This window comes from Saccostrea cucullata, unplaced genomic scaffold (genome assembly GCF_032062105.1).
Source record: "Saccostrea cucullata isolate Sc308-1 unplaced genomic scaffold, CSIRO_AGI_Scuc_v1 ctg578, whole genome shotgun sequence".
NCBI lineage: Eukaryota > Metazoa > Mollusca > Bivalvia > Ostreida > Ostreidae > Saccostrea > Saccostrea cuccullata.
In genome coordinates this window covers 304,806-331,210 of record NW_026932815.1, presented here as the reverse complement: position 1 = coordinate 331,210, position 26,405 = coordinate 304,806, and the positions used below count along the sequence as shown (strand labels likewise).

Below are 26,405 nucleotides of genomic sequence, written 5' to 3'. Positions count from 1 at the left end.
AAGATTTAGATGAACCATAATTCTTTATCATTTATTCTGAACTTCTCTTCTTTTAGTTTAAAATATTTATGACTAATGAGTTTTGCAATTTGGTAATTTTTTCATTTGTCGACCTGAAGAATTTTTTTGATTTGTTCAACAGTAGGAAAACCTATCACAAGATATACTGGGTAGTTCCATGTTCTTTTATATGGAATTGATGGTTGAACTGTCCTATCGGGTCAAAGACGTCTGTAATACCTAGTTACTGAGATAACTTTTGGTGCGTCTTACAAATGAATGGAGCTAGTGATTAATAAAATGAATTTGGAATTATTGATTTATGAATTGAAGGGAACAAATATTTTCTTTTGCCTCCTTTATTGTTTAGAGGCTATATAATTAAACATGTCATCAGAAAAGTTACTGAGACTTTATGTGTCTAGATACTAGTTAGTGTATTGGAGTAGGATGCAAAGTTCAGACTCCGAAGCGATGTTTATATGTATTTTTTAAAACGTAATATAAACGATGCCGTTTATGGTAACCATATTTAAAAAAGTGTTCTAGAAAGATGGAGGATGGTTGGTTATGCTTCACAAAAATTGTTGCATGTAAACATCATACTATCGTCGGAAATCCACGGTCCATCTCGTATGATCAATAATTAAGCGTATGGGAGATTGGCCGTGTGTTTCAAACAATTATAGATTATACATGTAACTGCAATTGCAGCAGAGCTACGCTGAGGCGTGCTTTACTCATTGGTTGTTCATCAAAAATTTAGTTATGATGGCCAATTTTAAGCGCAAAGAAGAAATATCTTTCGTTTTTCTTTTGTAGTTCTCTTTTCTTTATGGAGACCGATGAAAAATTTCCCTACAAAGGTTATCGAAATCAAGTCAAATATTACCCACAATGCCAGCCTAGGTCCCATACTTTTTCCAGCCTAGGTCCTATACTTTTTCCTGCCCAGTGACGTATCACATTTCAATTATACTGGTTACATTCCAGTAACTCATGTCAGTCTCCATTGTTCCTAACAAGTGAACCTTGTCATTCTCTACTGAAAGAACACACGGCGGGTGACCGGTCAGCAGGAGATGCTAACTCCTCCATGGCACCTGATCCCACCTCTGATGTTTTGGAGGTCTTTTTTTGCTTTACTTCTGTTTTGTATTGTTTTATGGACTCCTGATGTTGAATACTGTTCGTTATCTCCATATGTTTCATTGTTACTGCTGCAAAATTTGTCCTTTACTCGGAATCATAGGGTTATTGAGCATGAGGCATCTTTTTCATACCGCAATTAGTACGACACGGGACCTCTGTTTAAAAACGGTATCATCCGAAGGACCGGTCTCCACGTCCCTCAGTGGAATTAACTCCTTACTTCGCAACTCTAGAGCAGTCACTCTGACCTTTGCGCCACGCGGGCGACCATGATGTTCGATAAAAAAATACACACAAAGTAATAAGAGCTCTTTGATAAGTTGGATATGGTAAACTGGAATGTTGTTCACTTTAGAAAAGCTCATTAAATAAAGTCATATACATTACATATGAGATTGAACTCTCCTCTGTTTACAGAATCACTCTAACTGCAATCTCTACTTTTTAGCATTTTAGCCAGTCCTTGTAAAACCACTACTAGGAGAGTTGAGTCATTTCGGAAAAGGGAATGCACACGATGGTTTTTGGGATGGTGGTACGTGAGATTAGATTTGGTATAATATGAAAATAATATTAAGTGTCATACATATTTATTCATATTAGTCAACATAATAAAGGGTTGATTTTTAAAACAGAGTTTAATCACATTGTTTTCGTGTGTAAAAATGCATTCATCTAAAAAAATAACTATTTTTCTTCAAAATATTTTAATAGATGATATTTAGTTTGAAAATACAGCATCTAATAATTGAAATGTGCACCCTAAAAAAACGCACCTTCTTAATTCTGTACTTTTAGTGAAAACCATCATTGAAGAAATAATATATGTTTATCAATGAAGGGCAAGTTAAATGGTCTCTGAAAGGCTATTATTGGAAGCATGAAATGTATAAAGACAAGACCCCTATAAAATCCGCCATTTGCAATGTACTTTCTGTTTCATATCTTAACATTTGGACAAAAACAAAAAAAAACAAAAAAACAAAAACAGGGAAAACAACTTTCCAGAGGCTATCGAAGTCCAACTTGCCCTTCATTGATAAACATATATTGTTTCTGCAATTATGTCTTTCACTAAAATTACGGAATTAATTAGGTGTGTTTAAAGGAAATATATGCATTTTTCTCAAGATTTTTTTAAAGTATTTATTATCAAGTAATACTTTCTGTCTGTAAATCAATGATATATTTATAAACTGAGAAAGTTTTTAATTTATCAACCACATAGTTCTGGAACTATTGTAAAAATAAATTTTTGGACAAGTTGACCTTTGGTGAAACCTTAAAACTCTTTATTGAGTAAGATCTATTTCCTGCAGTACCCAGTATACGTGGATGTGGCGATATAGGGAGACTTACTCACAAACCTGTTGTCCTGGATACGGCGGAAGTGACTGTCAACGTAAGTATAGTAACAAATTGCTGTTCTTTCACAAATGACTGCAATACGTGGACTACATATGTATATATGCATGGTTATATGTGTTTCTAAAGACGAAATCCAGAGAAAAATTATCGATTTATTGAATTTACATGTAGGTGTAATTAGACTTTTTTTTTTATCTTGAATTGTAAAATTGTCATCGTAATTAAAGACAGTCTAATTGCTAAATCAAATTGTAATAAAAATATGTATAATGTGACCTTAAAGCTGAACACGACTATAAATATAGAGGATTAGGTCCTATTAGGAACTAATGCTTTTAATCGCAATAATTATTACGTTTCAACACAGTCTTTTTAAATCAAACGCAATAATTCTGCGATTTAACGCAATTCTTTCTGCGTTTAATCTGAATAATATTTTTGCTTTCTAGGGTAATCTTTTTTGCGTTTAATCGCAATTATTTTGACGGATAATCGCAATAATACTTTTTGCGTTTAATCGCAGTAATCATTTGCGTTTAAAAGCAATAATATCAAGATTAATCGCAATGTTTTGTGTACATAAAAGGCAATGATTATTACTACTTAATAAAAAACAATTTTTTCGCAACAAAATGTATTAAAACGCAGAACAATTTGCATTTATTCCCAAAAGATCGCGCTTTTTGCAATAATTTTGCGGTTAAACGCAATGACATACTTTTTTTTGTCACAAATGGTGCTTTGAATTCTATAACTAATCAACTATAATTCTTTAATTCTTGCAGAATCTCTCCTATCTCTTTTTTCTTAAAAGTTAAAGAATAATGACTTCGTTTTTGCACCTTTTTATATCAGTCAAAAAGGTATTAAAACAAAAATTTCGATGTTGTGTCTTGAATGTTTTTTCCGAAGGTTCTACGATTACGATATATTATATTTATAATTGAGTATTGCATATAAAGCTCAGCGAACGGAAGCAATTGCAGTGGCGTAAACTCTACATAAAACTATTACAGCATTAGGATTTTAAATTCATTGTTTTTTTCGTCAGCACTATTGTTGCTTCACAGAAGAACGTTTTCAATTTTAGAAACAGCAGGTTTATAAATTTAATAGAAACATCCAGTCTGTAACACTTTTTATACTTGATCAATTGATCCAGTTTGAGCCAATCAGATAGTTGGAACAATACAGAAAAATAATAAATATAAAATACATGGTTACTGTCTTGAAATATAAGCGATATTTGGGCGAGGGTAAGAAAACGTGATAGAGGGCGAGGCTTGCCGAGCCCTCTTACGTTTTTGACCCGAGCCCAAATATCGCTTATATTTCAAGACAGTTATCATGTATTTTGTTTATCCTGCAACAAAATTTTACACTTGAGCGTCCAAAACAAGCTAATTCCGACAGATTTAGGCACGTCTCTGCAGTAGAAACTATGACGCCATGGCGTAAACATTGCTTTTAGAACGTCGGAATACATGCACGAGGCTTTATTAGGGCAGTGACCGGATAAAGCTTTGGTTTATTAGGTTACCTTTATTAGGTCAATGCAAGGGGTAGTTGCAGGATAAAATGCAGAAATGACAACTTAAAAAAAAGAAACCGCGCTTTTGTGGACTCTATTAAAAAACACATTAATTGAAGTCTGGAATCAATAGATGCAAATCAAGTAAAATAACACTGATAAATTGAATTGTATTACGAATAAACATTTCAATTTTCTAAGCTTTTGTGTCTTTAAGATACTGAGACATAAACGACTATTGACACTCTATGCGTAGATTTTATTAAATTTTCTTAATCTGCATTCATTAATTGAATTTAGGATAACCGTTCAAGAATACGATGCATTAATGTTTTTGTATCACTACACCACGTAGAGTTACTACATTTCTTAAAAAGATCAAGTACGCAGTCTTTTATGCAATCTAATGCATTGACAATTCCTTGCTTTAAATTCATATTTAGAATTGGAACAAAACGTCACTTCACGGTCAGATAAGCATAATTTTCTGAGAACTACCTGTACAATCATGCGTAAAGAATTACTTACAGATAAAGATCGCCTTTAAGTTAAATTTGTGCATTTTTATTTATAAACTTTAAACATGAGAAGGGAGGCTAATACTAAACTTCGGCCATGCAAAAATGACGTGGTAAAATCATAATTTAGAAAAAGACTCAATTAAACTGTATATTTGAAAGTAAATGTAGCGTCAAATTTATACAGCAACGAAAAATTCTACATAGTACCCTGTAAATCTAAAGTCAATCCCCTCTTATTTCTTTGTCTTAATATTCAACTTTGAGGAATGAAACGATTCGCGAGAAAGCAGTCCTTTCCTACACAAGACAACAAGCGCGACATCTATGCGAAATTTAGAATCACCAGTAATTTATTTAATGATATATATTTGTAGCTCTCTGTAACGGGAATTGTCGTGGACGCGGCACGTGTATTGCACCAGACAAGTGCAGCTGTCGAGGGGGTTACACGGGAAATGCCTGCCAAACCCGTAAGATTATACCAATCAGATATAATTAAAAGACAGAATGAAGTAATATTTGAAAGAGACAACTAGAGGATAACTATTCAAAGCTTAGTACCAAACCTTTGTTTCAGCTGCATGTAGTCCTCCATGTCAACACGGATCCTGCACTCGGCCTGGTATCTGTACATGTTATGGAGGGTACACCGGATGGAGCTGTGAAAACCGTAAGCTTCTCGTTCATCTGGCTATACTGTTCTTGAACCGATTTTTTCCTATATATTCCTTTGTAAAAATTTCATCCCCGTTGTGGCCCTCTCTACCTTCTGGGATCATGCATGAATTAATTGAACAAATGTAAATCAACACTAACTAACAATGCTTCCATATAAATATGATACATGGCTTTTCTGTTCTTGAGAAGATTTTTCCTGTATATTCCTATGTAAAACTTATCATCCATAATGACCCCACCCTTCCCCGAGGGTAATGGTCTGAACAAACTGTAATCTTTACCACCCAAGGATGATTCCATATTAAAATGACTAACTGTGGCTTTGTTGTTCTTGAGAAGAACATTTTTAAAAGGTTTTTCTTTATATTCCTATGAACAATTTTGATCCTGGTTGTTTTCCAACCCAGTATCCCAGGGAATCATGATTTGAATAAACTTTAATATAAACTTCCTGAGGATGCTTCGATATAAATATGACTTATCATGGCTTTGTTAAGAAGATTTTTAAAGAAAATTCCTACATGTATATATTCCAATGTAAAACTTTGATTGTTCATTATGGCCCCAACCTTTCCCAAGGGCCATGATTTAAACAACTGGAATCTTCACTATTTAAGGATGATTTCATATTAATATGACTATTTGTGGCTTTGTTGTTCTTGAGAATTTTTTTAAAAAGATTTTTCCAATAAATTACTAATCATCCCCCGATAAAGGATTTAAAGGTCTGGGCATTTTAAAAAAATTATGTAACGTTTAACAATGTTAAACTTTTTTCAGGTGAGTTTAATGTATGTACAACCTTGATCCCCTACTTTAATTTGGTCCTACCCTACCTGTTTGTGACCCTTTTGGGTCATGATTTGAACAAATTGGAGTCTTCGCTACCCAAGGATACTTCCATATCAATACGAACAATCATGACGTTGTTGTTGTTGAGAAGAATATTTTTTCCATTGTATTCCTATGTAAAACTTTGATCGTCCATTGTGGCCTCACCTTACCCCTGGGGTCATGTTTTGAACAAACTTGAATTTACACTACCTAAGGATTATTCACTTTGAGTTTCATCTTTCCTGGTCCAGTGGTTCTTGAGAAGAAAAATTTTAAAGGATGCCATTTATTTTTCACTTACATGTTTTTGTAATTATCTCCCATTTGAAAAGGTTGTGGCCCTTCATTTTAAAAATCTTGAGTTCCCATCACCCAGGAATACTTTGTGGCAAGTTCGATGGAAAATGGCCAGGTGGTGTTTGAGAAGAGGTCGAAAATGTAAAAGGTTTTCATACAGACGAACAGACAGATAGACAGCTAGATAAGCGGACGGCGGACAAAATGTTATCAGAAATTTTTTTAAAATTTGGTGAAATTAATGTACTCAATGAATCAATTTTAATGATTTTATGTCAATTATTACAGCCGTATGTAATCCAACTTGTCAGCATGGGGGCGTCTGCGTGAGTCCAAATACATGTCGCTGTCCATCACGCCAATACACGGGCCCCAACTGCAATATACGTAAGTCAATTATCCATTCCTCATGTGGAATACTTTTATATGAAAATGGTATCTCTGATACAATGTCTTGGAAATAAAAAATTTGTTCAACTATTATCCAGTAGGGCTGTATTTCAATTTCAAATGTTTCAAACAATAAAATCGTAATATTAGGTGACATTTCAATAAATATAAACAAAACGAGCGGGGGGAAAAACACGTAAATAAATGAATTTTATTCAAGAAAATAAAAGAAACATTGATGATATGGTAGAACAAATTATAATAAATTATATATTTGCGTTACTAAAGTGTTTGCTGAATAATCCTCAATTTAAAAATATATTAACTTTTAGCTGTTTGTGATCCACCATGTTTAAATGGGGGAACTTGTTCAAGTTCAAGAAGATGCCAATGTCCCAATACCTACACAGGAACAACTTGTCAAACACGTATGTATTTAATTTGTTGATGAAGATTACGCCAAATTCTTCTTTGTTAAAGAAAATCATCTTATTCTTCACTAAGAAATATCATCTTACTATTCACTAAGGAATATCTTACTCTTCACTAAGGAATATCATCTTTCTCTTCACTAAGGAATATCATCTTACTCTTCACTAAGGAATATCATCTTTCTCTTCATTAAGGAATATCATCTTAATCTTAATCTTATGTATATATACCGTAAATCTGGAAATTTTTACGTCGATTTTATTTTGCGAATTCGGATCAAAATGGTGTTGATAAATTTTTATGTTTCAAAATTTTGCGAATTACCACTGCTTTGTTTACAATTTCTTATTGGTAATTTATTTTTAAGAAAAATATTTTTGCGAATGCAATGAACACGCAAAGAACTTTATTCGGTTATAACCAATATTTGCCCCCCATATCACACTTTGATGGAGATATATTTAATTAAGTTCTTAAACAGGGGAGTATATGCTGGCTTCAAAGCACTGAATATTTTCATAAATAATGACGCCATATGTACGTAATGACGTCACAAACATGACGTAAATTTCAGTTTTTAATGAATTTTACAGAAAAATGTACAGGTTTTGTCGATATTTTGAGTAAAAGTCACCGAGCGCATGTGTGTTCAGGATCAATATTTTGATATAATGTGTAGAATGATAATATCAATGAAATATGTCAATATTGTTCCTGAACAAACTTGCGCTCTATAAATTTTAAAGCTAACATTGTTGAAATTTTGTCCATTTTGTCCTCTTTCTGAAAAAGGATATAAAATCGGACTAGTTTGTGACGTCATAAAAACAAAAATTGTGAATACACTGCTTTGACACTATAATATTTTCTGTTAATTCATATTGCTCATACAATTTATTGAATTCAGCACATTTCAGGAAGTCTTCAAAATTTGACTTTTGTGGGGGCAAATATATGCAATATACCGCATATAGTTCTTTGCTAAAAATTTATCTACAGCAAAACTTCAGTAAGGAATATCTTACTCTTCACTTTGGAATATCATTTTGCCCTTCTTTAAGGAATGCAATCTTACTCTTCACTAAGGAATATTATCTTTCTTTTCATTAAAGAATATCATCTTGCTCTTCACTAAGGAATATAATCTTACTCTTCATTAAAGCAAATAAAATCATCTAACATCCACTATGGAATATCATCTTACCTCCACTATTGAATATCATCTTACTCTTCACTAAGGAATATCTTACTCTTCACTAAGGAATATCTTACTCTTCACTAAGGAATATCTTACTCTTCACTAAGGAATATCATCTTATTCCTCATCAAGGAATATCGTCTTACTCTTCATTAAAGAATATCATCTTACTCTTCACTATGGAATATAATCTTATTCTTCACTAAGGAATATCATCTTACCCGTTAATTTGTTGCATTGTAGAAGTATCTCGTTATAACGAGTTAATTATCTCGTTATAACGAGTTGATTTTCTCGTTTTAACGAGTTAATTTTCTCGTTATAACGACTTAGCTTTATCTCGTTATTACGGAAGCGTAAATGGCTCTACACTTGTTGTGTTATAACTTTGCATATTGTCTTATATTTTATCGACTTACCAATATATAAAGTGTTATACCTCCTTATTTATGTACATATTTTAAATTGTTTTAAGATTTCTTAACATAATAGAAGGCAACTTCTTTTGTTCAACAGATTTTATTGCTACAAGTTTTATCGACTGAAATAATATACTGATTTTCAGATATTGATTAAAACAAGATATTTAATCATATCGATATAATATTGTTGACATGATAAAATAAAGTTATAGTTATATCACTTTTAATTTATGAATATTTGCGATAAAGAAGTCAGAATAAAGTGTTTTTGAATTATTTTGGCGGGGGCGGGAATTCCAATGAACCTTCACTTCACTCGGGATTCAGTGAAAGCTTACATGTATTTATCATGTCAGCATGTACGATAAAAGGCTGAATCAAATTAAAAAGTATATTAAAAAAGGGAGATGGAGACAAATTGAAAGTTATAATCCATAGTGGGTTATTGCACCGATCACCACTTTTGAAGAGGGGGAGACAAGAGTATCTTTGTGCCTCTCATCCAGCTATAAAAAAAACCTCAAAAACTGAGTACAGCAGAGATCCACTGATGTGTCCCCAAATTTAAGAAAATTCTCGCAGTTAGATTATTAAATCCCTGGGGTGTTTTTCTTGTTATCAATCTAATTTGGCTGACACTACACTTTCCTCCTTTAAACTTTGTGACTAAGGTTATACAGATTGGCTGAAGTCACAAATTATTTTATATTATTTAAAGCAATAAGAAGTTAGATCTGGTGTTATTATATTTTTATGCAGGTGGGCGGGAGGTTTCAAGACTGGTGGTTCGCATTCATGAGTCAGATCCTATGTATACCACAGAGTGGAACAACATCAAATATTTACATAGTACATATATAAACAGTGTTACTTTTATAATAGTGTTAGGTACTTTCTATTTTCGCATCATTAGCGATTTACAATCCCCATTGAACTCAAGAGATATAAGCAGTGAACCATGATAGAATATATCAGATTCCCTCTTCAAAATGATGGGTATGATAATGTCCTATGACAATGCATATAATTTAATTTTGATGTCTCTCCATCTCCACTTTTCAAATATTTTTGAATTTTGTTTCAGCCTATAATCGTGCAAAATAGCAAATACATGGTACATAAGCTTCCCAAGCGAAGTGAAGATTTATTAGAATTCCCGCCCCCGCCAAGTTAATTCAAAAACACCTTTTTCTGACTTCTCTTGAAAATATTCATATATCTATATCGATATAACTTCATTTTTATTTCTTCATATCGACAATACTATATTGACATGAATAGATATTTTGTTTAGATCGATATTTAAAAATTAGTATAATATTTCAGTCGATAAAAGTTAAAGCAATAAGATCTATTGAACAAAAGAAGTTGCCTTCAATTATGTAAATACACTTCAATACAATTCAAACTAGTGCTAATTGTAACGGGGACCGTTACAGATGTTCCCCAAACGCTCCCCAAATCCCTTTTGGTGCCATATTCCCTGTAAGCTTCATTAAATAAGACAAACTCTATGCATTTGAGACTTTAACATTGTTTACCCAGAAGTGTACCAAGATCATTCAAATTTTAGCATTGCACGCGTGCGCATGTGAATGCATGTGCGTAATGACCATTTAATCTTGTCTACACAATCTTTATATTAAATGTACTAAATATTAAAGTATTAAATCCAAAAGTATTAAAAAATACGCTCATTCAAGTGTATTTTTGATTTTACTCATTTCACGTGCACGCACATGCATACATGAGCATGGTGCCATACCTTCTTGTAGAAGTCCATTACATCTATCTATGTTCTAAATTCCACCCGTTTGGTTGAAAACCAAGGGAGTTATACCTGTTTAAATTTTAAGCCAATCATATTGCAGCGCATGTACACGCACGTGTATGCATGTGCATGGTGACCATACCTTCTTGTAGAAGTTCATTATATCTATCTATGTTCTAAATGCCATACTGTTTGGTTGAAAACCAAGGAAGTTATAGCTATTTAAAGTTTAAGCCAATCAGAGTGCAGCGCACGTATATATTTTCATATAATTGCTATATATCATATATATATATATATTCAAAATTTCAAAGGATTTTGTCATATATATATATATATATATATATATATATATATATATATATATATATAATATATACATTATATTTCAAAGCATTTCATCAAAAAATAGAAAAGTTGCGGCTCTATCTATTATATTGGTCATTTCACGTGTTGCACGTGCGCTCTCTTGTAAGCACGTGCGCGCAAAATGACCTTGATTCCGCAAATCTACATAATATGTCTACTGACCCTAAAAAGGTTTTACCTACATCGGACGAACAGTTTACTAGATCATTCCCGGACAAAAAAGTACCCAGGAAGAAGAAGAAGAAAAATAATAATAATAATAATAATAATAATAATAATAAGAAACAGAGTAAAAACAATATGTTCCCCAACTTCGTTTGGGGAACATAAATATGGGCATAAATAAGGAGGTATAACACTTTTTATTACATTTTTACCAGTGAAATACTGTAATTTATTCATTGAATAAAAATGATATCCTGTCACAGTGTGAAAGGATATCAAAATGATATCCTGTCACAGTGTGACAGATATCAAAAGGGCGTTAAAACTCTCGATTTTCCTTCCCATAACGGAGAGTGTTGTAAAAATAATCTTCCTTGACCTGATATAAGATATAGAAAAAGAAACAAATCATTCTGACATTGAATTTAACTGTAAAAATTACCCAAAATATGTTGATAAATCCATGTTTACAATGTTTTCACCTCACTTGGCTATGACGTCTCAACCGCTCAACTATGACGTCATGTAGCCTATGACTGTATTACAAACAGATAGATGCAGAGGAAAAATCGAAGAAACTTTTTAAAAATGTAATAAACAGAAAATTCAATGTTTTGTAGTTGAATATGGAATTTATTTCACTCGTGAGACAGGATTTTTTGATATTTTCACTCGTGCTTCGCACTCGTGAAAATATCAAAAAATCCTGTCCCACTTGTGAAATAAATTCCATATTCAACTACAAAACATTGAATATCCTCTATATATGTTGATAAGTCGATAAAATATAAGACAATATACAAAGTTATAACACAACAAGTGTAGAGCCATTTACGCTTCCGTACGTTATAACGAGTTATTATCTCGTAATAACGAGTTAATCATCCCCTTATAGCGAATTGATTATCTCGTTAAAAAGAGTAAGTCATCTCGTTAAAACGAATTAGTTATCTCGTTATAACGATTAAATTATCTCGTTTTAATGAATTAGTTATCTCGTTATAACGAATTAGATATCTCGTTATAACGAGTTAATTATCTCGTTATAACGAAATAATTATCTCTTTATAACGAATTAGTTATCTCATTATAACGATTTGATTATCTCGTTATAATGAATTAGTTAACTCGTTATAACGAGTTAGTTATCTCGCTATAACGAGTTAGTTATCTCGATTTAGTTTTCTTGTTATAACGAGTTAGTTATTTCGTTATAAAGAATTAGTTATCTCGTTATAACGAATTAGTTTTTCTCGTTATAACGAGATAGTTATCTCGTTATAACAAAATAATAAGTTGCCCCTTTAATTCCAAATTTAATAGCAATTTAGGAGTTAAAAATGGCTGTAGTCTTAATGCCATTGAAGTTTAGTTGATAATTACATGTATCAGTCGTACTTAACTTAAGAATTGATAAAAAGTTGCCAATTTAAGGTAGTCCGATCCTCAGGTTTATAAAATTAGCAGTTAAGTAATCAAAAATACTCATAAAAGTATCTCTGAATCCACAAAATTATGTAAATTTGTCCACAGTATTTCTTTAAAGTTAAAGATTAAAGTTAATCATATTATATAGGGGAAATTGCCAAATCTCCAATATTTTTGCAGAAAAAGCGAATTGTAATATCTGCAATGTATTTTCTAATTGCAAATTGATCAACAAATATATTTTAGGTTTAAAAACGATAGGTATCCAGGCATGCAGAGAAATTGTCATGATTTTTATACTTATTTGGTATTTTTTGTCTTCTATTTCCATCATATATTCTATAGTAAATAGTGTAAAAGGCTTTTGCTATCATTGCAAGACACCACAAATCACTTCTTATTTCATATCATGCTAATAAGCATTGGTATCTAAGCCTGGATTCAAGAAAATCTTATTTCTCTAAAACTGTATTAATTTTTTTTTCTTTTATAGGGTACAAATATCAACTTTCATAAGTCCTTTTCTAAGATATCCAAAACCCTTGAATCTTATAAAGATTAATAAAATGAAAATTGTTGCATGAAAAAATTACATTTTCAAGCTTCATTTTAATGCATTTCAAATTAATTATTAATTTTTGGAGTTATCCTTCCTGGCTGAGGATCGGATATCCTTAATTTGCGATATGGTTTGAATAATATTAATATCGAACTATCTTGCTGTCAATAATTACAATTTGATAAGAATAGCAATCTTTCTTCGAACACATTTACACATTTACAGGTGAACGTCTCCAAGAACACAAATATAAAAAAATAAATTGCCAAATGTACATGCTTCAAAGTTTGGCAATTTATGTATGACAACTTTCTCCGATAAAAGACACTAATTTTTTTAATCTATTCTGGATGACTTATTAGGCTTTCATAATCAATGTCTATGACTTCTTATCTTTCATTATCAATGTCTAAGTACCTAAATTAATATATTATAATAGCAAGCTAGTGCAGGCGTTAATGCAACATATATTATATACACTTACAGTGTGTTATATATTATTTTGAGAGTCGGAAATGTTTTGAAGAAGGGGGATATGGAGACATCAGCAGTTAGGTCTTGAGCGTCAAATTCGGGGGCTAGTGGCCACTCATAACACAACATCACGAGGCAGTCATAACTGCATCTTTTGTACATAAACGAGCTACAATCACAGGCACAACTACGAAAGCCATGAAGGGACACGTCGATTTCTCAAAAAAGTAAAAATTAATTTGAGATCTCGAATTACAAAAACCGTTCCACGAGATCTCGAAATACACAAAGCGTTCCCATGGATTATCAATTCGTTCCCTCGATTGATAATTCGAGATCTCGAATTACATAATTCGTTTTCACAGATTATTAATTCGAGATCTCGATTTGTAACATCAGTCTAATGATTTTGGCAATCCGTGCTATTGAATCCATTTAATATATATACGAATACATCCAACTATTTGAATCAATGGTTGCTTTCTGTGTATTTGTTTCAGCAACCGGTCGTTCCGAACCTCTTTTATAATTAAGTCAACGTATATTTTTCATATTTTTAGCAGAAGAAAATACATATTTACTTTCAATAATTCTAATATATAAATATCAAAGACTTTCATGCAATTTTCTCATTTTGGACCGTAACATGTAATAAAAGGTAGAATGTAAACTACTACAATATTCTATTCATATCTGATATTATGTACAGATATATAATAGTAATGAAATCATTGGAATGGTTTAAGGGAACGAATTGTTTAAACTGAGAGAATGAATTACAATCCGAGATAACGGATTTTGTAATTTGAGGGAACGAATTGATAATCTGTGAAAACGAATTGGCAATTCGTTATAACAGATTTTCAATCCGAGAGAACAGATTGTAAAATTCGAGAACTCGGTTTACTTTTATACATTTTTTAGAAATCCTATGTCCCTTCATGACTTTCGTACACAACGCCTCGAAAAACAAAAAAAAAATAGTTTGCTGTTTTTCAATAAAATCTTTATCACACACACTTTAAACAAACTTAATCGACTCGGTTTTGTATGCTATACTTCCTATCACTTAGATATATCAACTTTAGACCAGTTTTTATCTCGTCAGAACGAGATAAATTGATTCGTTATATCGAGATAACTAACTCGATATAACGAGATACTAACTCGTTATAACGAGATAACTAACTCGTTATAACGAGTTAAAAAAATTATCATCTCAGAAATGAGCTTATTCAGCTTTCGTATATATCTGCAATCTGTAACAAAACAAGGTTTTCTAATGCTATAAAATATTTTATCAGCGATCTGTCAGTCACCATGCCAAAATGGCGGTAAATGTGTATACCCGGATGTGTGTGTATGCACCAGTACACATACAGGAGACAGTTGTGAGACGCGTAAGTATAACTGCAGTAAATTAGAAATGAAATCTTCACACCAAACACTGTCTTCAAATATGGCAAGCCCTTTTGCTATTTTTTTGGAAAACAAAATTTATCTTAAAATTGCAGAGATACCTCTCATTTTAGAGAGATATCTCCAAACTTAAAGAGATATCTCTCATTTTTAAGAGAATCTCTGTGTGAAAGCAATATCTCGTATACTTAGAGAGATATCTCTTTACTGAGAGAGATATCTATTTTAATGAGAGATATCTCTTCCACTTGACGAGATATCTCTTTCTCCTTGAGAGATATCTCTTTCGTGAAAAGAGATATCTATGAACGTTAAAGAGATATCTCTTTAACCTAGAGAGATATCCCTTTTACTTCTGGAGATATCTTTCTAAGTTAAAGAGATATCTCTTAAAGTAAAAGAGATATCTCTATTGATTTATCTTAAGAGATATCTCTCAAAGTGAAAGAGATATCTTTCAAAAGTTTCGAAAAGGGATGTCTCTAATGCAAAAAGAGATATCTCTTTATTGAAAAGAGATATCTTTCTTCATTATTTTTATATAAATTCCATTTGAAATGGCTTCTCCCTTTACCGGACGTAAGCTTTTTATTCACGGAAGTACATGAAAGCATTTTTAAATTTCGACATATTCATGATATTCTACATTATTATAGCTTTACTAAACATGAAAAGTAATTCAGTGTTGTCTAAAGTTGATTTCAAATGAGAAATAGTTGATTATTTCATAAGCTGAGAAAATTCGGTCCATTGCATTTGAGATTTCATGCTTACTTTCGTTTTCCTAGATATTAAACTTTTAGCATTTTTTTATCAACGAAGTTGATTATATTATTTATTGTTTCAAACAAGGGATTTATAGCATTTTTGTTTACATAGTACATATATTATTCTGAGTATTGCATGCTTTTCTTGAAAAGCGAAATTATTACTTCCTGTTTTGCTTTCGTTTTAAAGGGAGAATTAATTATTTTATTTAAAGGATGACTGGAAAAGAGATATCTCTTTCATCAAAAGAGAATTCTCTTTAACTTAAAAAGATATCTGTTTTTGAAAATCTAAAGAGAATAACTGAGATATCTGTTTAACTAAGAAAATCTCTTTTAATGTTGCCTCTCTCGCTTGAAGAGATATCTCTCTAGCTTATAAAGATATCTCTCTAAGTAAAAGAGATATCTCTCTTACAAAAAGAGATATCTCTTGTTTCAAGAGATATCTCTCTAAGTTGTAAAGATATCTCTATTGGTCAAAGAGATATATCTATAAGCTAAAGAGATATCTGTCTATGCTAGAGAAATACCGTATCTCTCTTATTGAAAGAAAATTTTTGTTTTACGAATAAATAGTAAAAGGGCTTGCCATATTCAAAGGCTCACATAAACAAAATAACATTTTATGATCTAGCATCATAAGCCCATTTTTTAAATTCTAATGCTTAAAAATTTCAAATGCATTTAAATGTATTTCCCCATGTTTGGAGCAAAAGGACTCTGAGATCTAAACATTTTAAAATGCTTGTAAGTTGTTGCTATCAAAGTACACGCATTTAAAAATGAAAATCTTATAAGACGAAACTTTATGTTTTGTGTTACAGCTCTGTGTTCCTACCAATCGCCCTGCTTCCCCGGCACGTGTAATAACTCGGTAAATTGTCAATGTCATCAAGGGTTTACTGGGAGGGATGGAACTGAACGCTGTAAAACAAGTAAGCTACTGTAGTTAAGGTGCATAATTTATATATGTCCGCACATTTACATCATCTCTAAGTTAACTCCATTAATTTTACAAAAGTTTAAGCACACTAAGCTAAAGGCAATGTTAACTTTTCTGACCAAAAAGTATTCTTCATATATGATCCATGAGGATCTATGTTTACAGTGACGTCAGAGATGAGTCCAATTATTACGCAATGTACCTCCATTCTCGCTTATGTGGAAAGAACTGGTAAGAGGAGGGAACTGTACCGATTTGTAACAGATTCCTCTGAACCAAACTCTACAAAAGTGGATACAATGTGGGTCAACCAAAATGATTACAACTATATCAACGTCACTTTTGCGGCCATTTCCTCGGCACCAGACAACGTTGCGGTTCCTAAATATGTCAAACAGTTTAAAATGGGAATCATTTCCGGAGGAATAAACCTTACTCTTCATAAAGTAGGAAGAACAGGTGAATTTATGATAATTAACATCTTTTGAAATGACAAAAAGGTGGATAATATGATGTGTTATAAATTATCTTAGAAACAGGAGTTAATTTTGTACTCTAATCTGTCTTACTAGATAAGAACAAACCCTTTATAAGTCGGAATGATACCATAGTCTGTGAAAGCAAACCGGGTCAGCTCAGTCCCAATGATGATGTATTTCACTGTAACTACACAGATGTAAACTTTGACAGACAGCTAGAAAATGGAGACAAGTAAAACACAAATTTTTCTTTACAATTTGTGTGAAAATCCGTGAAAATATTGTATAATTGATCCGTTCGTTACAATTATTAAAAAGCCTACTTTTTAGGAATGTTTTTTTAAATAGACTGCTTTTTTTTTTAAATCGTTTTGATTGGTTTTAAGTTTATTGCTTTATTAACAAAATTTTGTTTCATTGCATCTAGGGATAAATACTAGTTTAGGTTACATCTAAACTTTTTCATAATGTTTGAGTGACCAAAATTTTAAGTGTATATTAGTATATCTAACATTTATTTGTATTTTGCTTAGTTTAACCCTGACCGTTTTTACTGAGAACGGGGGCTTTAGAGAATTGATAGGGTCATCTTTAAACAAGGACTTCTTTATCGGGCGGATGTCTACAAAATCTACAATGTTTCGGTTTGATTTGGTGAAGCCATATCATTGTCTTCTAGACCGGGCTTGTGAGACAACAGCTTTTGATGTATCAGAGGATATTACAAAGGTACCATGGTCTTACCCAACTCAAAGAAGTAATTCAATGTATGCAAATCAACAAGAAAGTACAGCGAAACTATTCATAAAGCCTTACTAACTGTAAAAATATGAATTGAACTAATATCTCTTTCTTTATTTTTTTTTAATAAGTCACCTTTGGAATTATCATGGCAAAACTGGGAAGATGAGCTTTCTGGAATCCAAGAATACAAAATACAGGTGTATCAGCTAAAGCTGAACACAACCAACCTAGCAGAACCGAATCCCTGGCGTCCAGATGAGGAAATATCCCTGACGCCATTGGAAACAAGTTACACCTATACCCCTAAGAGGGCAGGGATGTATTCCTTGGTACTTAATGTAATAGACAAAGCCAACAATACACAGTACGCCCGCACCTTGGTCTTATATGATCCCAGTTCAAATATTACTCTGTCTGAACTACCATTCAAGGCAGAAAGTGCAGCATCTGAAACTAACTATCAGTGGCAGAATAATCTCAGCAACAACATAATTATGTCGTGGAAAGGACACTTCCAAAACAAATTCCATGACGACAATAAACTTTTAAATCCAGTAACACATTATAGACATTTCCATTATGAAGCAAAATATGAAAAACAAGTTCCATACCAACTTGATGATAACTCAGGGAAAAGAACACTTGCGGAGATCCGGAATGTTCACGGCATCGTGAAATTTGAATATTTCTACAGACATGGCAATCAGGGAGATAAAACCCCACAAACCTGGTATAGGGTGAATGATACATTTTCTGAAACACAGACGTTCAACATTGAAAGAAAAGATGGCGATACCATTAATTTCTGGGTCAAAGCCACTGACATCATGGGGAATACGAAAGTCGACTTGTCAAAGATATTCTTCGATTCAAGCTCACCAAAGAGTTTAAAACCCTCTGATGTTACATTTACAAAGAACGTCAAAAATGCCACCTTCGCCTTCTCCAGTCGGTAAGAAATAAAACTTTTCATTTTTCTGAATTGATTCTTCTGAAATCAGTGAAATTAAAAGGATAAATTTCTAAGTCTTTTGAAAATTGACATGAGAGATCACCATTTGTAGCCCAATTGTTTTCTCAGCCTACAGGTAGACGCATTTGACAGACAGAGTGGTATACATAAAATACATGTGGAACTAAGATCTAACAGTACTAACAAATTATTCCATGAAAGCGATATTCCAGGAAATAAAACGGAAGTGAGGAATTTTTTGTTTGAATATTTGTTTTATATTTTATATTAAATATGATAGAAAAAACTAAGACTAAATGATTTCTGGTGGTTTATTGTTACTGTAGGTGGATCCTGGATTTAAGACCGGATACACGACGTCCGTAGGAAGCTTCTTTTATTACCGTCATGATGTGGACATCAATAACTGCTGGATGGTTGTGTCGAAGGAAAAATTCGCCCAGGAGTTTGTCTTACTAAATCTTACCGTTTACAACATGGCAATGTTACCAACTTCCTACATCAAAACCGTGAGAAGATTAAACAACCTTCGATACTAATAATCTTTTATGTACTCTGTTCAATGTGTTTTTGCTCTGACCTCATTTCAATTCCTTTTTCAGATAACAGATGTAGCTTCCCTTAACGGCATGGATGAATGTAAGGCATATATATGTATAATCCTCAGAGTTTAATATGTAAACGAAACGGTGTTCAGATCCAAAATATAGTGCATGTTATTTGCATTAACCTCATGTTTACGTTTCTGGTTCTTTATATCAGTACCTCATCTCTTTAGACTCTGGTCCAATAAATTTAACTATAACTGCAACCTATGACAACGGCGTTCGTCTGAATTGGATCGTACCTCCAACTTGTTACGAAAGGTCAAAGGTTATAGTACAGTTCCGGTCATCCAGTGGTCAAGTTCACGTCCGGTTTGTAGATAAGGACGCCGACTGGTTTGATTTGACAGGACTGGATCCAGAAACGAGTTACAACCTGTCCTTTGTAACAGAATATGGCCCTCAGAGGAGTGATCCAGTATTTCTACACTTCAAAACAGCCGAAGCACCAGCTGCTCTGACCGGTGGAGCGATAGCAGGAATTTCTCTTAGTAATAAAAAATATAATTATACATCCCCTCTCTCTCTCTCCCTCTCTCTCTCTCTCTTAAACAAAACAGTATGGTTACTTTATAAGTTTTTGGAATATGCCATAGTATAGCTTAAGAGCTTCCATTTTAGCGTTTTTAATCATGTTGGGTGTGATTGCCGCCATGGTCGTTCTTTGGCGCCTTGGACGTTTAACTGTTGTAAGAGAAGACATTCAACGCAGGGTAACAGTGGTCAGAAAGAACATTGCAAATAGATTAACAGCCCATGTAAGTGATAACTGTCTAGTCTTTGGGTTTTTATATGATAAGATCATTCAGTTTTCTCGCGGGATATTGCCGAAATTGTCGGTGATAAATGTAAAATATATATGTTTAAGTCTTTAAGGTAATGAAATTTTAATTGATTTTTTTCTCAATGTGTTTATAATGTAAAATCCTTGTCTGCAGAATCCTGGCTATGATTGTGATGATATATACGTATATGGTCAAATGGATTTCAATAAAACGGACAATTGGATATTACCCAGTTCTGAAATTGTGCTGGATGCCATGTTGACGAGTGGAAGATTTGCAGACATCTATAAAGCCAGATACCAACCACAAAATAACATGTCCAAACAAATAGTCGTTGCAAAGACTTTGAAAAGTAAGACTTTTACATAAAAATATATACAAGTAGCCATATGCCCAATCAGTAGCAAATAATTCATAATAATATAATTTTAATTATATTGATTATTTAAAACAAAAGAAAACATGAGCTCACTTTTGAATGTGATTACATGTAACACAGTAAGACACAAAGATGTATAAAAATTGAAAAGTATGTTAAATCAAAGCTTCCTGGACTGCTCATGTTGCTTTTCATTATTAAAGTAATGCAAGGTCTTCCACAGTCCCAATTAGAGTATATACTATGCGTAATATATTAAAGATCTTAAGACTATATCCAAAGCACAGTCAGTTAAAGAAATATGAGCTGCATGTTTGACATATGAAAATTTTTTTGCAAATTTGTAATTAACAATTTCAGAGAGAGAAAAATAGAACATTTATAAACTTCTGTTGTTCATATTTTCTACGAAAGAACTTTTTATACGCTTTGATTGAAGCAAAATTGAATTATTGTCGTCCTGTACAATAAAGATTTCTTATATAATTCTGTATATTCACTTGTACAGAAATATTTCTTCTGAAACATTTTCAAACTTTATTTTTGGTTTTATTGATTATAAGGGTTTAGATTACATACAGATTAATGATAAAAACACATTTTACCAGCAAAATAAAATTCTCAAAAATGCAGCTCATATTGCTTTAAGTACAATAAGCATTTCTCTCGTTCAGAGGTTAAATGCTATTTAATTCAAAAAGTTATACTATATGATGTATATATTCATGTTATGTTTACTAAATGCTTCGTCCATTCATCGTTTAAGGCCCAATTTACCTTTGAGATTTAGATATATCTGTTTTTCTTTGTTTCCATTCCTATATTAGTGAAGGCTGAACACGATTTCAAGTACAGAAGACATGCGACTGAAGATAAATGCTCAATGAGGAATCATGTTCTCTCTCTTGTTTTTTAGGTGGCTACAGTGAAGAAAATATGCTGATGATGAAAGCAAAGATCAACTTTTTTGGGAAAGAAGTTGGAGAACACCCAAATATTGTTCATTTCCTCGGCGCTGTCGTTGATAATGAAGCATGTTGGTTATCACTATTTACTGTATTTCAAAAAATTAATTGTCATTGACATGAAATGTCATTTTTCATTGCTGTTTTATAAAAGAATCTTAAAGTTTCTACATACATTCTGAAGTGCCTTTCAAAAGCAGCTTCTGACACATCATTTCATTTTGATGTTGGTAATGGTAAATGTCTACTTACGTTTTGCAGTTGGACCATTCATGGTTCTAGAATACTGTGAGAAGGGACAACTCCGAGATTGGTTGTTACAAAAGAAAAATGCCTGGGCAGAAGACACAGAGGAACAACTATATCGTATTGTCTATGGAATCTCTAAGGGAATGGCATTCCTCGAATCCAAAAAGGTTCTGTCTTGATTGGTGTCTTTTATAGACATGTATATAAATTGTAAACGGTTTTAAAATTAGTAGACCACTAAGTCAGTTATTTTTACATATTTTAGCTTGTGCACAAAAGACTTGCTGCACGAAACATTCTGTTGACTGAAGATCTGGAGCCTAAGATCTATGGATTCGGACCTGAACCACCACAACAACAGGGCAACGAGGAAGAAAAGGATGCAACATCTGACGAAAAGGTTAAAGACCAGTAGCATCTTAGTTGTACAATAATAGTCTTAATAGATCTTTATGATATAATCTGGATGACTGTATCGAGTATGTTTATGATTCTAGGAAGTGAACAAGGTGTATTTGTGTGTTTGAGGGTGTGTGTGTGAATGTGAATGTTTGTAGAATACACCTTTGAAAATCTTTAATTTGCTCATGGACACGACAAATTATTTACATGATTGTACTAAGCAGCTAGCTTCATTATGAAAATTTATTGTACAATCACAGGATGAAAAGCCAGGTTTCCCAAATTTGGAAACCCGATGGAAACATATGGGAATCGTGACATCAGTAGTTTCCATATAGTTTCCATTTTATGGAAACCACATAGTGGTTTCCACATAGATTCCCGACATGGAAACAATCAACCTGTGGTTTCCCGTAAGTTTCCCAAGATAGGAAACCATGGAAACATACCCCGGTGGTTTCCACATAGATTCCCGACATGGAAACAATCAACCTGTGGTTTCCCGTAAGTTTCCCAAGATAGAAACCATGGAAACATGCCCCGGTGGTTTCCATGTAGATTACCGATATGGAAACAACCAACCTGTGGTTTCCCGTAAATTTCCCAAGATAGGAAACCATGTAAACAAGCCTTAGTGGATTCCATACAGATTCCCGACATGGAAGCCACCAATGTGTAGTTTTCTTCATGTTTCCCAGGCAGGGAAACTTTGAAAGTATATCTCAATACTAACCCACCTACCTTTTATTTTACAAAAAGTTAAATATTTAATTATGTTACCATATTTTTACCAATTATAGAAATATTTGAAAAGTGTTTACATGCTGTATCAAAATAATTAACTTCAAACAGTTAAAATAACTAGATGTGTATTTCTGTGTGATTAATTTAATATTTCAGCACCGTGAACGCAATTCAAATTTAGTTTAATTTTATTTAACTGAATTAATTTAATTTAATTTAATTTTGAATTTGATTTATCACATAAGTTTTGGTAAACTCGTATAGAATGCGTGAAGTGGAATAGAAAAAAGTAAGTGCATGCAGTTATGTAGAAATCAATCATTTCCGATCCCACTTTCTTGAAGCTGTCTATGATGAATGTTCCTTTGAAAAAATGGAAGAGCTACATTGTAAGGAAGGGTACATTTAATGAAATTATTTACAGAAAATGTTTACTAAAAAGATCGATTAAAAAGTAAATAAAGAAATATGTCAAGTTACGATTACTGATTAAGGACAGGTCAATAAAATAACTAAATTTTTTTCCAATATTTTGCAATTGACATTGAAGGATTATTTTTACATAATTACATGTATTCACAAGACATCAAGGTACCTTACCAGGTATATGTGTTAGATACCAGAGGTTGGCATTTCTTATATACCGGGGTAATCCGTCAGGAAAAAAATACTTCAGTTGGTTTGTCAAAATTACATTTTTAGTGTTTCAAGTTTTTAAATACAAGTTTAGAAAGTGATAAAGATTTTGTTTTAATTAATTAATATATTAATATAAACTGGTCAGATAAGAATCATTCATCGAATTGACTGGGGTTGAGTATTATCATACTAGTATTTTACTATTAATAGTGAATATTGTCTTTTTTTTAATTCATTAAATTATTATTTTTATTATTGGGGGTGGGTGGGTTGCTTTTCATTTTTTCCTTGAGAAGCTCCCCCCCCCCCCCCCCCCCCCCCCCAAAAAAACGCTTTGAAAAAGTCACTATGGTCGGCCTGTGTAATTAGGGACACCTGTCCTCACGTGCCATTTCATGTGGAGACACGTGCCGCGAAGACACCTGTCACTGTGTATTTTTTGTATATTCTATGTGAATTGAGACGGTTTTGTACGTAAAGGGAACAATGGGCTGTTGTCGAGCATGTACACACACAGTCTCCGGCCGAAAATTCTTTTAAATTAAGATGATGATTCGTGTTTCTTTTATTATTTAAAAAATTGTATATTCCATAAATAAAGTTATACAAGAGAACATATTTATAAAATAACCTACATTTAAGAAGTTCAATGAAAGAACAAACTATTTAGAATTTTTATTTCAATTTTCATTACTGATTTAAAATAAAACTATCCTCTTTAGAAATTAAATAATTTTCTATAGGTATTGAATAGATCTTAATTCTCGTCGTGTATAATTATATTAAATCAGAATGACGTGAATAGATCAATGTGAAATCAAAACTGTATTTAATATTGTTGATGGGGTTTTGTGTGAAATTTGTAATCTAACGTACTACAAAGACTTTATCAGATAAATGTTTATAATATAATTCATCGTTTTTTCTTTCCTTTTTTTGTTTAAATATGTACGCAGATTTTTTTTTTCTGAAATTACAATGTAGGGTCCTAAATGCACATACATTATATTGAACGAAGTAGAGGATGAACTTCACTTTCTTCTTAAATGTGATCTATATAAATTCTGTAGACAGGACTTTCTAGGAAATATTGGAATTTCAACTTTACAATATAATGATTTAAATGTTCTCTTTAAATATCTGTTAACTCACTTCCCTCGTCAATCTGCAAATTTTATTTATAAAGCCTATAATTTAAGACAAAGAAAAATCACACGCATGTAAATTGTAATGTATATAAATTGTTAAAAGTGACTTATAGGTCCGATGGGCCGGGTGTTGTGAACATATATTATGTTTAATTGTATAACGAATAACTGTATATACACATGTCACTATAATAAAATATTTACTTACTTACTTACTTACTTACTATATTCAACAAACTTTAAAATTTTCAGCCATTTTTTTTCTCCAAAAGCCATTGCTCTAGGTAAAGAAAAGTCTATATATGTAGAATATTTTGCATGATTTTGTTTTCCTTAAGAACAATGGCTTTTAAAGTAGTACATGCTAAGGCAATCTATTAAAAGAATTAATTGTATAATTAATTCATTGTATAATTGTCACGATTGTATTTTTGTGCAGTTTTTGTTGATTTCATTCTATAAAGGTATGAAGTTTGTCAATACTCTTTATCTATGTTGTACACTACTTTATTTTTATTCGCCGACATGCTACTCTTTTTAAAAAAAAACTTGCGTGACTATAGACTCAATCTTCAGGAATCTTGTAGGAAAGTAATTTCCGTTAGAGTAATAAACTAACCGGTATTTATTTTTACTAGCATACCTTACCAAAAAAAAAAAAAAAAAAAAAAAAAAAAAAAACATTAAAGAAATACAGGGCGGGACCAGCTAAAGCTGTATGCATAAGTACAGCCCTGCACATCAACGAGTATAGATGACTTTCGACATAATCTTTCCCATGACTTAATTCACTTATACCCATCACGACTAAAATACTGAATTAAAATACTGTTATATTTTCCTGCCTTTGATAAGATGTTAGTTTTGTTCCACCTAGAGATATAAGTCTCCTACACTGTAAGGAAAAGGTTTTCAACATTCTGATTCATTTAACAATTTTACGTGTTAAAATTATGTGGGAATTTTTTTTAGCTAAAGGCCAAGGAGTTTAAAGTACAATGTACATACATGTAGCAATTAGAGAAAAGTCTAGCAGGTCCACCAGTAATATTGATATCAGGCTCAAAATCTAATTAAACCCCGAAAAGGAGGGAGTTCAATTAGTAATTTAATATCCCCCCCCCAAAAAAAACACAACAATTTATTAGCAATGAATTATTAATCACCGAACTTTTCAATCATCACTATTGAAATAAAAAAAAACTGTGTTTGATAATCATATTATAATTGCAGATCATTTTCATGCCTTTTAGGATTCCTGTGGAAAGTTCACAATAAAAAAAAATGTGCTTTTAAAAATTTAACATCTTTTGGTGTGACATTATAAATTCATAATCATACATGTAACAGTTAAAAGAAGCGGGGAGATGGGGGGGGGGTACTTTCAGCAAGGACGGCCACTACCAACAACCAAGCCCCGAAACCCATATCCCGAAGGCAAATAAATTGAGGTGTCAAGCAAGCAACATTTTTTTTTCTGCTCTTGCCTCATGTATTTAACCGCTTTTTTTTCTAAATATACTAGGCCTACACATCATATCGGCAAAAATATTTAGGAGTCCCTCTTTTTAT

At 32.3% G+C, this 26,405-nt stretch overlaps 1 protein-coding gene across 11 annotated transcripts in view; it reads left to right on the top strand.

Annotated features, from left to right (window-relative positions):
• Positions 1-26,405, top strand: part of LOC134236235 (uncharacterized) — a 136,607-nt gene that overhangs the window by 100,832 nt on the left and 9,370 nt on the right. For 2 of the 11 annotated variants that reach the window (XM_062718401.1, XM_062718400.1), the window contains 17 exons: positions 6,670-6,768; positions 7,104-7,199; positions 14,894-14,989; positions 16,603-16,713; positions 16,887-17,180; positions 17,294-17,432; positions 17,734-17,929; positions 18,073-18,896; positions 19,026-19,143; positions 19,244-19,426; positions 19,520-19,556; positions 19,696-20,013; positions 20,144-20,280; positions 20,461-20,659; positions 21,603-21,722; positions 21,913-22,067; positions 22,166-22,300. In XM_062718401.1, the coding sequence (XP_062574385.1) occupies positions 6,670-6,768; positions 7,104-7,199; positions 14,894-14,989; positions 16,603-16,713; positions 16,887-17,180; positions 17,294-17,432; positions 17,734-17,929; positions 18,073-18,896; positions 19,026-19,143; positions 19,244-19,426; positions 19,520-19,556; positions 19,696-20,013; positions 20,144-20,280; positions 20,461-20,659; positions 21,603-21,722; positions 21,913-22,067; positions 22,166-22,300 (3,257 nt within the window). Of the gene's footprint in view, positions 1-1,600; positions 1,688-2,471; positions 2,555-4,946; positions 5,043-5,149; positions 5,243-6,669; positions 6,769-7,103; positions 7,200-14,893; positions 14,990-16,602; positions 16,714-16,886; positions 17,181-17,293; positions 17,433-17,733; positions 17,930-18,072; positions 18,897-19,025; positions 19,144-19,243; positions 19,427-19,519; positions 19,557-19,695; positions 20,014-20,143; positions 20,281-20,460; positions 20,660-21,602; positions 21,723-21,912; positions 22,068-22,165; positions 22,301-26,405 lie in introns of all 11 variants that reach the window. The other 9 variants (XM_062718410.1, XM_062718408.1, XM_062718409.1 and 6 more) reach the window with 7 other exon arrangements.